The 15,878-nt window shown below is 45.8% G+C and overlaps 1 protein-coding gene across 2 annotated transcripts in view; it reads left to right on the top strand.

The window, feature by feature from the left end:
• Window positions 1-15,878, top strand: part of GALM (galactose mutarotase) — a 25,749-nt gene continuing 9,871 nt past the window's right edge. Inside the window, exons 1-5 of one of the 2 annotated variants that reach the window (XM_064647758.1) lie at window positions 1-346; window positions 4,429-4,601; window positions 4,866-5,071; window positions 5,660-5,733; window positions 14,082-14,236. In XM_064647758.1, coding sequence (XP_064503828.1) covers window positions 5,715-5,733; window positions 14,082-14,236 — 174 coding nt within the window. In that variant the 5' untranslated portion in view covers window positions 1-346; window positions 4,429-4,601; window positions 4,866-5,071; window positions 5,660-5,714. Of the gene's footprint in view, window positions 347-4,428; window positions 4,602-4,865; window positions 5,072-5,659; window positions 5,734-13,243; window positions 13,613-14,081; window positions 14,237-15,878 lie in introns of those variants that run through there. The other variant, XM_064647757.1, reaches the window with a different exon arrangement.

Genomic DNA, 15,878 nt, shown 5'->3' on the forward strand with positions numbered 1-15,878 from the left:
GTGGCAGTGGGGACGGCCTGAGGGGCCCCGGGCGCCCGCACAGCGCCTCCGGATCGGCGGCCTTTTCCTTGCCCACCGCCGCCTCTTGCAGGCCCCGCCGCCTTTGTCTGCTTCCCGGAGCCACTGAGCTGATTGGGCGGCGGAGGGCGCGGGCCCCGGCGCGGCCGGCGTGTCCCGGCTGCGAGGGCCACGGCATCCGCGAGTTGCCAAGGTCACGGAGGCTTCGGGGAGCTGTGAGGCCGCTCCTGAGCACCCATACCTGGCCCTCGGCCCTTTGCAAGAAGTTCAAGTGGGCCGATGGGGTCCGGTGTCCAGCGGCGCACTTTGTGCGATCCCTGCGAGCCCGGTGAGCATTAGACTTGCTTGCACACCTCACATTGTGCTGCACGCAGGTCTGTGTGCTGGCAAATGGTAGGTCTGCTCAGGTTCCTTTTCAGGGCGATGTTACCGAAGGTGGCTCTGGGAGCCCATTCTCTGCGTGTGTGCAGAAAATCGTACAACCATCCAACAGCCCAGGCTGGAAGGGAGCTGGAAAAATCATTGGTCCAACTTTTATGGGAGGGAGCCTAGATGAGGTTATCTAACACACTGTCCAGTAGCAGCATGGAAACCTCCCATGACGGGGACTCTACCGTCACATCCCTGGGTTCCAGTCACTGGTTGTTCTTACTGTAAAAAAATTCATGTTGCTCCTTATCTTCTCCATGTGGCTCTTTGTGAAGAGAGATTGAGATATATTGAGGTATATTGAGATTAGCCTGCCCCCAAGCCTTCTCTCCTCCAGAGAGATGAGACCTAACTCCTTCAGTCTTTCTCTAGGGCAGGTTGTCACCACCCAGTTTAGTGTCATCAGTAAACTTGATGAAGGTGCTTTCAACCCCCATCATCCAAATCATTGTGAGGATGGACAGCATGGAGCCCAGTGTCAGTCGGGGGAGGGCACTTGTGAGAGGTTGCCAACCCAAGTTAAAAACATTAATCACCATCCTCTGAGTGCAGCCTGTTAGCCAATTTTCTACCCATCTTGCAGACCACCTATCCAATCTGTGTCTTGCCAGTTTGTCTAGGAGAAGACTTCTTTGTGAATGGAGGCATGGCAAGAAGACTCCCAATGTTATAAATGGCTCACAGGACTTTCTAGCTGAATTAGTTTCTGCAGCTGTGGCTGCCAAACCGAGATGGATGTGGAGTGGAACCTTGCTTGAAGTAGATCACTGGAGAATGGATATATGATTGCTTTTTCACTTGAGCAGCCAAATAAGAGGGAGGGAAATGATTCAGAAGACAGCCAAAGTAAATGCTATTATTTTCTTCTTCTTTTGGTGTGTGTGTGGGGAAAAACCCAAAGCCCCATACCTATCAAATAAAACATGTTGTTCAATCTGAAATGGTACTTGTACGCTTTGAAAGCTAGAAAACAAAGCAGATAGTGTTGTTTACACATTTTCTGTTATTCTGAAACCCAGTAGTAAAGGCACTCCTCCAAGAAGTAGGAGGAGGTTCAGTTTCCCATTCTGCCTGGCATGATTTGAATCTGCATCTCTCAGCTCATCTAATCACCTTATCTTCAAGCACATACACTTGATTTAACTGAATTTGCTGTGTTTCTCACCTTCTCATTTTCTCTTTGGTCTTTGTTTCTTAGTTTATGTTTTTCTTTCAGTATTTCTTATACTTGTACCTATTTTTTAACAAAGAGCATTGCAACTTTGAGAGCATACAGTCCACAGGGCTGAAGCTGTGCGTACATCTGTTGTAGGTTGCAAAAGTCACTGAGGAACATGCCATCTATGAATATAAAGCACTTCTTTCCAAATACACTACTGATACTTCTGCTTACTTACCAGATGAAGTTTCTAGTAAATTAGTTTTATGTGGTAGAGCTCTGGGATTTTAGCAGACATTTGCACCATAACATTGCAAAAAGTAACAGCCTGAGAAATCACAGAATGTACCAGAGTCAGAAAATGGCATTGAAATGCTGCAATAATTAGATTTTCTTTAATAATATCCTCCATGTACTTAGAAGTACTTTTCTGAAAATGGAGAAATGACACCAGGCCCTTCCATGGTCTCCATAAAGGTTTGGAACGAGATGATCTTTAAGGTCCCTTCCAACCCAAAACCATCCTGTGTGTTCCTGTGACATACTGTTTAACCAAATTCTTATTTACTGAGTGTTCCCAGAAACAGCAGAGTTTCAGGATGCCTCTGTGCCGTATATGGGTTCTAGTGCCACTGGGTAGCAGACCCTGCTTTGCTGACTTAGTACAGTATTTAATTATATGTGGAGATGTTAAGATGTTTTACTTTTTTAACTTGTGACATTGAGGCTTCCTTGCTCACTACTGTGAGCATCCTTGGAGCAGTCCTTTTTTCTGCCTGTGCCTCGTGGGTAGGAAAGGAGGGAGGGAATATGGAAATACACTCCAATTATGTAAGTTTGTAACTGAGCATCTGACTCAGCAGACAGATTTCACTGTTATGTTGCTCGTCAGACCTGCTGCTTTTGTATAAAAGAGAGAGAGAGAGAGAAGAAAGATGCTAATGCTGCCTGAAAGAGTTCTTTTCATACAATTTTTGTTACCTGGAGGTGATAAACAGAAGTCATGGTTTCAGTCCGCTACCCTCCAATAAGAACAGCAATTAGTTTTATTTCTTGCCACTGTGCAGTCGAGTATAACCACATAATTACAGAAAGAGCAGAACAATGATATGAAGAAAAATCCCCAAACCCTGCACAAATTTAAATCCCATAATTACACTCATAGTTTGGAATTACGTGTTGTTACCAGTACAATTTTCTCTCCTCTTCCTTTTGTGCCCTGCCTTTCTTACATCCTTTACTGTAATTTACATTACATTAAGCTATTAGCTCGCTGTAGGAGGAATGTGTCTTACAATGCTAAAGCATTACACTTTCAGGGTTTTTGTTCCTTCTTGGGAGTTTAATCTCAGCAGTTTAAGAAATGAGTGCTCTGACCACCCTCCTGCTGGAATTTGCCTCTGCCTCAGTTGCAGAGGGATGGTGAAAACACCAATATACCTGGGCAAACCAAAATGGGAATTGCTTCTCAGTTTTAATTATTTTATTATTTTCTTTCTGATTTGTCCATGCTCTCCTCTGGGCTGGACAGTGCTTGCTTCTCCTTGCTACTTGCTACCCTTTTCAATCCACCATCAGCCTAGAGACCCCTATGTCTGGGTACTCATTGTAGGACTTCTGAAACCAAAGCTTGGTAGTACTAAGCATGTGATACACCAGTTGTTGTCAAGAGAAACTGTGACTGCTCAACATATTTGACACTGGCTTGAATACCTAAATTGGTGTGTGCTTGGGTCAATAAACAGCTGTGGTAGAGGTCAGATCCACTGACCAGTAAGGACTTACATTGCCTTACATGGCAGAATCACCAAGCCTTGCACTGTTGCCAGCACTTCCAAAAGGATCACAAATACTGGGATATTTATTGTTTCTTAAGGCATCAGACTCCAAATAACTCTAAGTTTTAGTTCTCTAAGTAAACTTAGAGAAGTTTATCTCTGTCTAATGAGTACTTCTGAAAAAAAATAAATTAATTCCTTTGATTGCACCTGAAAAGCATGATTTTTAAATGCTTCCATGCCAGGAGCAACCCAACAGTAGTCAGTTCAAGTACACAATCCATAAAATCACAAAAGCAGATCTTGGGTTTTCTTTTGGATCACCTGACACAAAGTTTTCAAATGTTTTTGCTCATTACCACTATGTTTCTGTCTATATATAGAGTCATTGTGCACATAGATGCACACATACACAAGGAGCTTAAAAGTGATGACACTGCTTTCTCTTCAGACAACGTAATATAGGCAAGTTACTTAAACCAGTTGCTTACCATCAGTCATTGTTTTTAGCTCATCTTCTTACACGTGAGCTGGCAACCTCAGAATTGGTTTTCAGAACCGAGTGCAAAATAAAATTGCATTATCTGTGAAATCAGGCCTTAAGCATTTCAAATGGTCCCTTGAAAAGTGTATGGCCAGAACACATCTGTCCAAAATCTGCCTACATATCAGTCTTCTACCCCTGCAGCAGACTGCAGCAGCTGCTCGCTCACATAGCAGTGATGCACTTCCCTACAGCAGTGAAAAATACTCAAAAGAAAACAAGTCAGTTTTACCAGCGATGAGCTGAGGAGCTCTGGGCTCCCTGTCTGAGTGGGAGGAAAGCAAAAACTGAGCTATCTGGGCACAGCCTGCTCAGTACACCAAGTGAGCCTGAGGCCCCATGAGCAAATGAATCAATGGCTGTAAAATAAAAGTACTTATCACAACAAGTTAGGCATGACGGGACAAAATCAGCTTGCATTTGAAACTTTCATCTTGGCATTTTCCATTATGTATGTTTTTGACTTTGCGTGCTTTATTCTTTTTCTTTGTTATATACAGCATGTGTGATTACCCTCTGTTAAAAGGATAAAAAGGCAACCTGACAGGTCATCCTGTGGGATTTTCAGACTTGAATACAGCAGAGATACACCAGCAGACAAGAGTCACTACACTTGTTTGCACCGTTCAGCCACAGCAAAGATAAAAGTCCCAGAGTCACGGCTCTTCCCCAGGTATGGGGCCCCTATGTGGGTGATGGGTTTTTACCTTTATGGTTTGTTTGGTTACCAGCATTGGGTGGACAGTGTAACGTATCTGTCTAGCCAGTAATTCCTCTCTCTGGTTCAGATCACTTTTTTCTGCATAAACAGTAGACACCATTTGTTGTTTAAACACTGTAACAGAATATTCACATCCCCATCAAGGGATGGCTTTGCTTCTTCGTGGCTGTAGCATTAAATAACTGCAGTTCCAAAATTTCTTCCTTTTGCTGGCAGGTTGCTGGATTGTTGGCATGTCCAGGAGATGTGGATGTGCTACACACATTGGCTGTGCCCTGTGCATAGTCAAGCACTCTGAAAGAAACCCAGGCAACTTCCTTGTCCTGCCTGGCTCAGGAAATGCGGACACAGAATCATGAGGAGCGAGCAGGACATTGGGGTGTGTGGAGAGAAAAGAGGGCTGACCAACATGGCCTGCAAAGGTAAGAGGCCCTAGCTACCTGTCAGTGTAATGCTCCAATCCTGGGGCAGCCTGTCCTGCTGAGGAGGTCAAAAGCTTTCCTGTTCTGTGGACACAAATCATGCCTTTAGCCAGGTCTGATCTTTGCTTACAACCTGAACTGCCATCTGTGGGGAAAGTTGTATCCAGATACCAGGACTGTCCTCCCTGTCTTAAAATAGCTGCTTCATTTTAAATGCAGAGATCTTGGAAGCATTTTTTGTTCCTGAGTGTTGCATCCCCAAAGGAGGAATGGCTCACAATTCTGGATTTATATTAGGCAACACTTCCTAGAAATGATCAGTGCTTAATTTGTGAAGCAGGGGTTGCTTCTCCACTTGATAAGCACCTGTGAAGAAGAGCTACCAGAGCTACCAGAAAGGATATTATTTGCTAATATAGTAGTTTAATTGAAGTTCTGTGGTTTGCATTTTGGTCTTCAATGGTGAAAACTTAACTGGAGCACAAAGTTCAGTATCTAAGTGAGAGAATGTCTGAGAGCCAGGTGCTTTCCTACGAGTTATGGTGTTCTATTTCTAACCTTGATCTCCTTTGTCTGTTTCCATTCAAGATGGTGCAGCACCACTGGACTGCTTTGCTTGCAGTGACAGGAATGCAAACTGGTGATGGATTTTGATCTGACTGGTAAGAAAAAATGTCTACAGGGTGAGACTGGGTGCAGAACAGATGTTTCCCTATCCTTGTGCGGGTGGGAGATGCTACAGCCCCAGAGCACAAACCAACCTCTTATACATGTCTTTGCTTGGGCAGTGGTTTAATGCACACTATACAGCACAGATACTTTGTAAGAAAAAAGCAGTTCTGCTGTATGTGGTACATCAGGATTAGTTCTATTGATTATCATTAAAATGTTGTCTACGCTTATGTTCGCCTATTCTAAAGAAGGTTCTGGTGGCTAAAGCCATAAAAAACATTCTGTACCATTTCACCTAGTTAGCTGCAATGACCTTGAGGTAAATCCCTTGTGATTTCCCTACAGCATTACTTTTGCCACCTTCCTGGACTCCCCAAGCAGGACACTAGCACAAGGATTTTGACTATAACAAAGGGGGTGAGTTCACCAAGTATTGCTTCGCAAGAAAGAAAAGCAAAATAAAATTAAATTAAATAATTCCCACTTGCACTTAGCCCTAACTGACAGCATCTAAACCTGTGACAATGACATGGCTGCTGCTGCTGCTGGCAGCACAGATGACAACACTGTGTGGGGGTGGAGGAATCGGGCTCAGTGAACTCGTGGTAGGTATCTATGTGCAGTGAGCTATCTCTTATGCAATTGCAATACATATTACCACCTGAGCTACTCCATGACTATTCATTTGTCTGGCACAACCTCCCTGCCTGAGGAAATGCTGTTTATACAGATAAGGTCTATGGACCATCTTTGCTGCCCCTCTAGAGCTCCCAGTGAGTTGACTAGGAAGTTGCACTTGATGAAGCATGTCCTTAGGGTGCCATTGACACTCTTTCTTGGGTGACACACTTCAGCTTTTCACACTCCACAGGAGCATTCATGCATTGTCCAGCAGTTGCCACACATTTAGACAGGCTACGTACCATACAGTGATGTAAGTCATTTTAATGACATGTGACAGCAAACTTTGGAGATTTTTTTCATCTTATGATGTCTTTCTGGGAGAATAGTTGCTGCTGAGAAGAAATCGTTATTATGCCAGCAATAATACTTACCTAGCACAAACGGTTTCTCCAGTAGAGAAAAGTTTTTGCAGCCTCTCCAAATTTTTAATATAGCTGCAGTTTTTGCTTTTAATATAACAAGGCTTTCTAAAGTGCAGGTTCTGAGTCATTGCAAATGTCAGATATAAAATAATTAATAACAAAATTGACTCCCAAATTAACCCAAAGAAAAATCTAGTGGTCCAGAAATACTCTCATTAATCATTCTTTAGACCAGTACTGCCAATCCTAGAAATCAAAGGTCGTGAATTACACCTGCTCCCCACCTAAACCATGGTTTAAAGATCAGAAGTCACATTTTTGTGGCTAAATCAATCTAAACTATTTTGTTCGCCTTGTGGTAACTTGAGACTGTATCTCATCCTTGGATCATGTTTTTAATTATGCTTTAAAGTCCCCATAACAACTGCAGATTTCCTGTTTAAGGAAAGCCAAGATTCTCCTACATCTGAGGCCACTGTGGTTAAAGAAACAAATTTTGTTACTCTGCTAAAAGTGCAGGTGTTGGCCACCATGAATACAGCTGTTTCAAAGACAGATGACATTCTCTGGAATCAAGTAATACACTGGACTGATTGTGAAATTTTATCTTCACATACCTTTGATTTACTTTTTTTGTTCTTAGAGCATCTTGACACATAAATACTTTTTCCCCCCCTCTGCATTTAGGATTTTGTAGCTTAAATATTGTCTCTACTGGTGTGCTTCAGGGACAATTTTGAGTTTTTGGTATGCCACAATCCACCAGGACTAAAAACGCAGCCAAATTTTCTGATAAAAAAGCAGAAAACTTAGCCTAAGGGCTTTATAAAAGGACCATAGCAAATTCCTAGATAAAAAAAAAAAGAAACATCACAACAAGTTTAATACAGAACAGACACTTTACATGTTTTCATAGTTGAAGCCTGCACAATGGGAGAGTTGTGAGTTAAAGGTTTGGCTCTCTAATCATAAAAAGAAATTTAAAAATACAATAGAGAGCCATAAGTCCTTGCAGTGAAGCACTTCCAGATTTCCTGTATCATTTTTTTCAGGGATTTCCTTAACAAAGTCTATCATCCTGTCTTACCCTGGGATTTCCATGATCTTTAAGCACTATCCTTAGAGACACTACCCAAGTAATCTTGGCTACATCCGCGCTGTGAGGGGAAGAGGGCTTGGGAACACCAAAACCATGTCCTCTTGAATTCCAACCAGCCTGGTGTCAGCTGAAGGCAGGGTACAACAAGCCTGTCCCAGGCTGTCGGGACAGTCAGACAAGGCAGGCTGAGCCCCCATGCCCAGCATCCATAGGCTCTCTCTGCCTCCACGAGGCTCTGGGACATCAGAGCAGTCCTGGACTGCCACTTACTGCAACAGCAGCATCACCCTTGGCTTTCCAGGGCTATCCCTCCATAAAAAAAGTCACCTAGCTTTAGTTATACCAGTGTTGTTGTTGTTGCCTCATACAGGAACATGTGGGCATGCCAAAGGGTGCTTTATCCAGCATTGCCTGGGGAGAATGGGGATGCTCATACAACTCCCTGTTGCTTTAGCTCTGTTGGTAAAGCACTGTACTTCAGCAGCACAGCTGTGTAGACACAAAACCTGTGTATGCTATGCCTAAATTGGGGAGTGGGGGAATGGATCTGCACATCTGCATGTGTGAAGTAAGTTCTTATCACCAGCTGCCTGGAAGCCAAGCACATCCCCCTCGCACATGAAGGCCCCCAGTTTTGCCCTGTGGTTTCCACAAACACCCTCCTTCCCTTTGACTCTGTTTCTTGCTGTTGCTCAAACAGGAACTGCTGTGCATTCACAGCCTTTAGTAGCTGATGCTCTAATCTCCCTTTGGCATCTCCCTGCCAGCTGCCAGTGCAGCCATGTATACATCTGAGAGCAAATTTTCTAGGACAGCACCATGAGGCAAAATGCTTTCCCTATTTGTTTTCTCTGTCCTTTCATCTTATCCCCTCCTGCCCCCCTCCCCCAAGCCCTTTTTTATATCCTCCTCCCCTTTTGCTGTCCTCTGAGTACAAAACCAAATTGATACTTGTTCCTGGTGCTGGGACCCTTATGTAGGTCAACCCCTGTGAATCATGAGTGTGGTCTGCAGTCAACCTACAGCTGCTTCATGATGCAGAAGGGTAATCGGGCTTATAATTTCTTGTGCCACTTGCCCTTGCCTTTCTTCTTCTACTTCCTTGGCAGATCCAGAAGTGCCAGCCCATCTGGCTGTGAGCTGCAGTTTTGTCAGTCCAGCAGCCCAAAGCAACTTACAGGCCTTCCTGTTTGGTGCCTCCTCCACGACAATGCAGAGCCCTCTTCAGAGATGCAGGTCCTTACAGTAGTGACTTTACCAGTGGAAAAAATATTGAATGAAGCAGAGCTGTCCTACTTGTCATGTTCCTGCTTGACTTGCTGAGGCATTTTCGAAACTCCTCTGAGCTCTGCACCCACTGTTTTGTAGGGTCCTCAGCGCTGTGCATCAGTCTCAGTGTGAGCCTCAGTCTCTCTCCCACAAGCTTTCAGTAACAGAAATGGAAAGCAAATCCAAGTCTTCGCCCCATCAGAAACCGCAGCTGCAAAGCTGTCCTACTGTTGCATAAGCTGCTTTTATTTTTGAGCCTTTAGACCTGTAGCACATCCTCTACAAAGGTTAAATTCAAAATTAGCTGCACAAGCACAGAAAGGAGAGAGGAAAGTCTGTCTCTTGGCATACATTATAGTCCCCAGCCCCCTCCAAAACAACATGGAAGTGTCTCTGGTTCAAGGCAGCCTACACAACAGCGAGCTGCAGGAGCTGTAAGCTATTATTTTAGTTCCCAAGGAAAGTAATTACTATAGCAACCAACACATCTGAATGGCTCTTTGGCTGCTACTGAGATACAAACAACTTGCGCACAAAGGCACATCAGAAACGTGCTGTGTAAAACGTTCTCGGGGAGCTCTGCTTTTTGTAGAGCTTTATAAAACGTGCATAACAGGCTTCTGAGAAATGACTGCCAGAATAACAGCAAGCAATTGTACCATGCCATGATCCCAAAATAACCTAATCAATGGCTCAGTATATTTGCCCCTGAAGAAATGAAGCAAAAAAACTGCAGGCTCCATTTTAAGCCTGTGTGCCGGGAAGTACCCAGCTGAGCTGAAGATACATTCAATAAACAGACAGTAAAATGGTGGGGAAACGTCTCCCCTTTTGTTCTGTGTACTGATGCAAACTCCCAGCAGGCTTCAAGTGCCAGCTCATCCCATAGGCTTATACAGAGTTTGTCAGAAAAAGGGATTTAATTACAGCCTTGTAATGCTGGAGGGTGTAAGAAGTCATGTCTGCATTCTTTTCTGTATCTGTGCAGCAATCAACCCCCACAGACCCCATCTCCAGCTGCAGTGCTGGGTACATCACTGTTGCTATTACTGAATAAGGAAGCTTCTTGAGCAACAGCAAACTGTAATCATTGGCCATTGCTTAAGTATTACAGCGTCTGGAGTGTCTCTGTCACCTTCAAATCAAAATGCCACTGGTGAAATAACAGCTTGATAGTTTCTGGTACCTGCCTGCAAAGCAGCACCACTTCACAGTGCTGAGACAAACAGCTTAGATCCCCAAAACGAGATCTGGTCCAAGCAATCTGGCCCAGGAGTATTGTCCGAAATTTCCCCACAGGAGACATACACACATGTCACCTGTCTCAAGGATGGTGAGCAACATTAACATTACGCTCCGGCTCCATTGCACAAGGCAGCTCTGATGAAAATGGCGCTTATGGGTCTGGGTAACAGAGACAGGTAACAGAGATCTCTGTTACAGAGTTAGATACTATAAGGGAGCACATGTCCCTTCCCAAATCTGAACTGCCTTTTAAAATTATCTTTTAATCAGTTGATTCCTAAAGTCTTGCTCTGGGCCCAGAATAAACTGAAAATTACAGCTGGATTTAACATAAAGACAAAATTAAGGAAGGAAATGTAGTGATGTAATTTATTACAGAAGTGCCCTACGACCAAACAGAAAAAGGATCTTGGCATAGCAGGTTCTGCATGACAGTTTTGGTTGACTGTAGCCTTTTAAGCAAAGTCACTTTATTTTGGATTAAAGAAAAACATCTGAGAAAAGCACAAAAATAAAGAATTCCTAAGCAAATAGCACAAACATATATAAAATCCAAGGACTCACTTCTGTCTTGCAAAACGGTAGCCGCCCTATAAGCACCAGGAATTTCCAAACTGCCGATCCCAGGGAAGTAAATTCTCCTCTGTAATTTTTCTCATGATAAGTTTGTTTTCTCATAGTAGCTCCCTCTCAAAAAAAACCCGAAAACCCAACAAAACAGTTCTTTATCACAGTGTGTCTTTTTATAAGCTCTTTGGTTGGGGAAAGACAGGACCACTCACTCACAGGGTGACTTCCCAGTTTGCCTTTGCTACTAGACAGGAATATCTTGCCTGGTTTAGAGGAGCTGGGACCAGTGGGACCAGGCTTCTGGGCAGCATGTAACCTGCCTTCATGCCACACCTCTGCTATTCCTGCAGGGTCACTGGCTGCAATAGAGCAGATAAATCCTTGTTCCTCACAAACATTTTGTGGTTTGGGTCGGAAAAGGCTGCTGCAGTGCCTTTTCAGTGAGAGCAAGGGAAGATACAGAGTGGAGAGCTATTGCACTGCCCGGCTGCTCATGCAGAGCTGCACGGCAGAGAAGTGAAACCAAAGTCTCAGAGATGAACAGCAAGCTCTTTTGAACACTCACCAGCTGTGGAAGTGCCCTGCTACCAATGCCAGGTGGGTCCAGGCCCAATACTGCAGTTTTCTTCTGCAAAGAAAGAAGAGAAAAATGCAAGGAGCTTGCATTTGACCATCACTGTAAGCAAATCTCAGTACCACAGTGAATAAGGCCCAAAACAAATTCTTCCTTAAAAATAGAAATCCTCAAGGTCATGAAGCAGGACTCTTGGAATACCTTGCTCAGATTCTACAGCTGACATTGCTTCTTACTGTTTCCTGCAAGATTCAGGCTTGTGCAAGCTGGTTTCTTTCCTAGTTTATCTGCTAGCTTGAAAATTGAGTGGCTAGTTCATTAACAGATTTGTCTGTGGTATTGCTTTTGAACTTGGAACAGCCTTAGATGTCACCGGGGCTTGAGTGGTCTTGCATCTGTGAAGGTAGGTGAGAAAATCAGGGTGTCCATGGCTATTACATCAGACAAAGAGTTTGATCTGGACCTTCTCTGCTGCAAATCAGAGAAGTAAATAAAAATGGCAACCCCTGTCATGTTAAAAAACCTCACAGGTCAATGAAATCTGGTCTTTGCAAAGCAGAAATGCTTCCTATGTCTGGAGAAGCATGTTAAGGGAGAGGTGTTGAGGGAATCAAGGTGCTAAGGAGTGAGCTTCTGGGAACACTATGCATGTGAAAACACTTCATAAATCGGTTATAAATGAGGTTGTCCTCTCTTCCATCCATCAGGGGCCTTCCTCACTCCAAGGTCTGTGCTGCTCCTTGTCGTGTCTCAAATGGGAGGTAGTATAGATGAGCAGTAAAAAGCACGTTTACTTGCAATGTTGTTTTTGGATAGAGAGCACTGGTTGAGAAGGTGCAGAAGAAAACACAGGAACAGACATTTGTGTTACACAGCAAATATGAGGCCGTCACCAACAAAGTGTAGGTTTCCAAACCATCTCTGCTCAGGCCTGGGTGGGAGGTTTTGTTTCTGTGTTGGATTGGAATTTGTAGTTTGTCTCGTCAAAGGATGATGGCTGTGTTGGAAATTAAGATTTAGCAACCACTGGTTGATTGAGGTTTTTTGGTGGCAGTTCTAGGAATTATTGGTTCTTTGAACAAGTTCTGAAAATGGGCTCTCACAGAAATACAACCATATCAAATTGTAGTGAGGTTCTCTAGCCTTGCACTTGAGCCTTGCCAAGAGAGGTCAAAAATATGCACATATATTACTTACATGTTGCCAGGGTTTTTCCTGCAGACTGAAATTGCCTGCAAAGACCAGAGACAGGCAGAGGTCAATATTTCGAAAGACAATGATTTTTAATGGAGTCTGGGTCAGAGCCACAACTTGGAGAATAACAACACCCTGGCCAGCAAATACCCTGACCCTGATTTACAGCAGGCACTGCCTTGTGCCTCTTGTGGAGGGGCTAAGGGGGAGAAAGGACAAAGGGAGAAAACAGCATTTTGTCGTGCCACACTTTGCAAGGGCCGTGAAAGTCGTGTCGGTGTGATGCAAGTGGGGCACAGGAGAGGGTAGAGGCGATGGTCTGTCCCCCGGACTTGCGAGCTGGCGGCTGCACTGCCCGGCTTGGCAGCGCCCGCCTGGGCACCGCAGCCTCGTTCCCTTCTTTCCGCATCCTTCCCGCTCCCCTCGGCCACCTCCCGCCGCCCGGACCCGGCGGCTGCTTCCCCCCGGTGTCAGCCCAGGGTGCCCAGCGCTCCCTGCACCGGGCGCGGCGCGGCTCCTCCCCGCGCCGGGAGGCGGCCGGGCCGGTGTTCTGGCCGCCCTTTGGAGCCTTGTGTGCTCCCATCCCGGCCGCCATTGTTTCTTCCTCCTCACGAGCGTCCTTCCCGGGCAGCGCTGCGGCTCCCCGGAAGGGTCGGTGGCCGGCTTTTGGGGAGAGATGACAGCGGTGCGGAGAGAGGCGTTCGGGCGGATGCCCGCGGAGCAGGGAGGGGGAGAGGTGGAGAAGTTCATCTTACAGTCGGACAGCGTGAAAGTGGAGATCCTGTCCTTAGGGTGCATCATCGCTGCTCTGGAGACTAAAGACAGGGATGGGAAGTTTTCAGATGTTGTCCTGGGATTTGACACTTTGGAAGGTGGGTCTAAATCCGTTTCTTTAAAAAAAAAATAAAATTACCTCCCCCTCCCCCCCACAATCAGACAATTTAGCAATTTAACCAGCGTTTACAGTGCGATCTGCTTCTAAGGGTCCCCTCCAAATCATGGGCTGAACAGATACACTTCCTGCTGCCTGTCCTGGCTGGATGTGGTGGATGTTGAACTGGGACACTGGTGGCTCCAGCTTGCAGTGTGTCCCTCTGATGGGGCAGCTCTGAACCACACCTTGACTGCAAGAGCCCTTTTCTGCAAATCTGCAAAGAATACAAGATCCCATTGGGCTGTTTTAATCAGTGGTGAGCTGTGTGTCCTGTTAAACACTGGGACTGCAGTCATGTATTTAGTCCTGGAGGGAAACAGAGACACCTCTGAGTCCATAAGCACACCCAGAGACCACCTATCTTGTCCCAGTCCTTCAGTTCAACCGTGTGCTGTTTTTCTGGACAGGTTACACAAGGAAGCACCCCTTCTTCGGTGCTGTCGTGGGGCGTGTTGCCAACAGGATTGCGAAGGGGAGGTTCACTTTGGACGGGAAGGAGTATCAGCTGTTCCTCAACAATGGGCCCAACAGCCTGCACGGAGGAGCCAAGGGATTTGACAAGGTGAAAATCAGGCTGGCAGTCCCAGTGTCCTCCCAGCACACAGCCTGTGGAGTTGTGGCAAGAGGATATGATGTCTTCCCTCCCGACCCTGTAGCATTTTCTGGTGGTTATTGAGTTGAATCAGCTCAGAAAGTGCTGTGAGTGCAGGAATGGGAGGAAGTGAGACGGATCCTGTGAGCTGCTGGGTTGGTTTGTCTTTGCCTGAGTTTGCAGGGCTTGCTTATATCTTCCTTGATGTCATGCTGAGGGGTGCTGTGCTTCCTCTGTGTGACTGCAGCCCTGAGGCCTCATGAGCTCAGTTCTGATAAGGTTGTCCTGGCAAGGTGCTGCTCCTACAGAGCCTGGCTTGGGACACAAAAGTGAGGACCAACCTCAAGTGCAGTGGAGGCTCCCTGGGCACCAGCTGTACCACCCTGGAGTGGGTACTGTAGGTGTGCCAGTGCCCAAAGAAAGTGTCCTGGGGAACAGGTATCCACACAGGCTGATTTCCACTTGCAGTTTAAAGTCTGGTACCTGCCCATACCTCCTCCCAGAGTCAGAAGGACCTGGGTTTGCAGAAACTGTCATTGCTGCTTGCTTGTAACAGCACTTCCAAGTAAGAGGAGAGCAGGGTGGTGCTGCAGGTTCAGTGCAGTCATTGCATGCACCCACCTGGCTCTCACTCTGACTCACAGCAGTGGGGAACTAGATCAGGCCTGAAATCCCAGGATCCAGGACCACTGTGTCTCCTTCCCAGCCCTCCCTTGTATCCTCATGAGTTAAAATAACCTTTCCCTGGCACCCAGGCACTCAACCTTTTCCATCTTCTCCCAAGAGCTGTTGCTGAAGTCAAATACTGTCCCTGCACTACAGATGGTGAGAGCAACAGAGCATTTCCTCTCTTGAAAGCCTTGCTGATAACCTTGCTTCATTGCAGAGCAGACTCAGAAGTCTCTGCTTTCCTGGGCTTTGTCAGATCAAATGTATTTGTGACCAGCAGATAGCTGATCCACCATTTCCTCAGAGGAACACATGCGAATGTGCTGGTGCAGCTGCTTTCCTGGGTTAATGTTTTATTTCATGAAAGGACATTCAGGCTGATGGGACAAAAGTCAGAGTCTCTAGAAAAAAAATCACTTCTAGGCAGTACAGTGTGAACCATCATCAGGTTGGGATGAAATGCTCCTCAGCAGCCTCAGGAAAAAGGGAGTACAGGGGTGCCTTGGCTGTTGTTCCCCAAAGAGGACAATTTGGTTTAAGGTTTCTTTATGCACCCTGACTCCTGTGATCTGGAGCTGAAAACATGCACTCCTTTGCACCTGAGGTTTCCAGGCTGTCTTCTGCAGGTGGGGGATGTGGTCTCTTCCCCTTGCTTGCTGAAGGCACACCAGCCTGTTGGGGACAAGGCAGTGACATCTCCCAGCCAGAGCTGTGCGTCCTCTGGCCCACAGGGCACACGTGGGCACCCTCTCAAGACCTCCTCCAGCCAGAAAATAATCACTGTTCAGAGATAACCCTAACACAAACAAGACACACTGGCATTTGGCTGTGGCTGTGTTGACAGATCTTGTCAGTTCTTCCTGATCTTGCAGATCTCAGTGCTGCGGTCAGTGTGTGGTCTGATGAGGGTCTTGCAGCTGTGCTTGCATGGCAGCAGTACATG

This window comes from Pseudopipra pipra, chromosome 3 (genome assembly GCF_036250125.1).
Source record: "Pseudopipra pipra isolate bDixPip1 chromosome 3, bDixPip1.hap1, whole genome shotgun sequence".
Classification (NCBI taxonomy): Eukaryota; Metazoa; Chordata; class Aves; order Passeriformes; family Pipridae; genus Pseudopipra; species Pseudopipra pipra.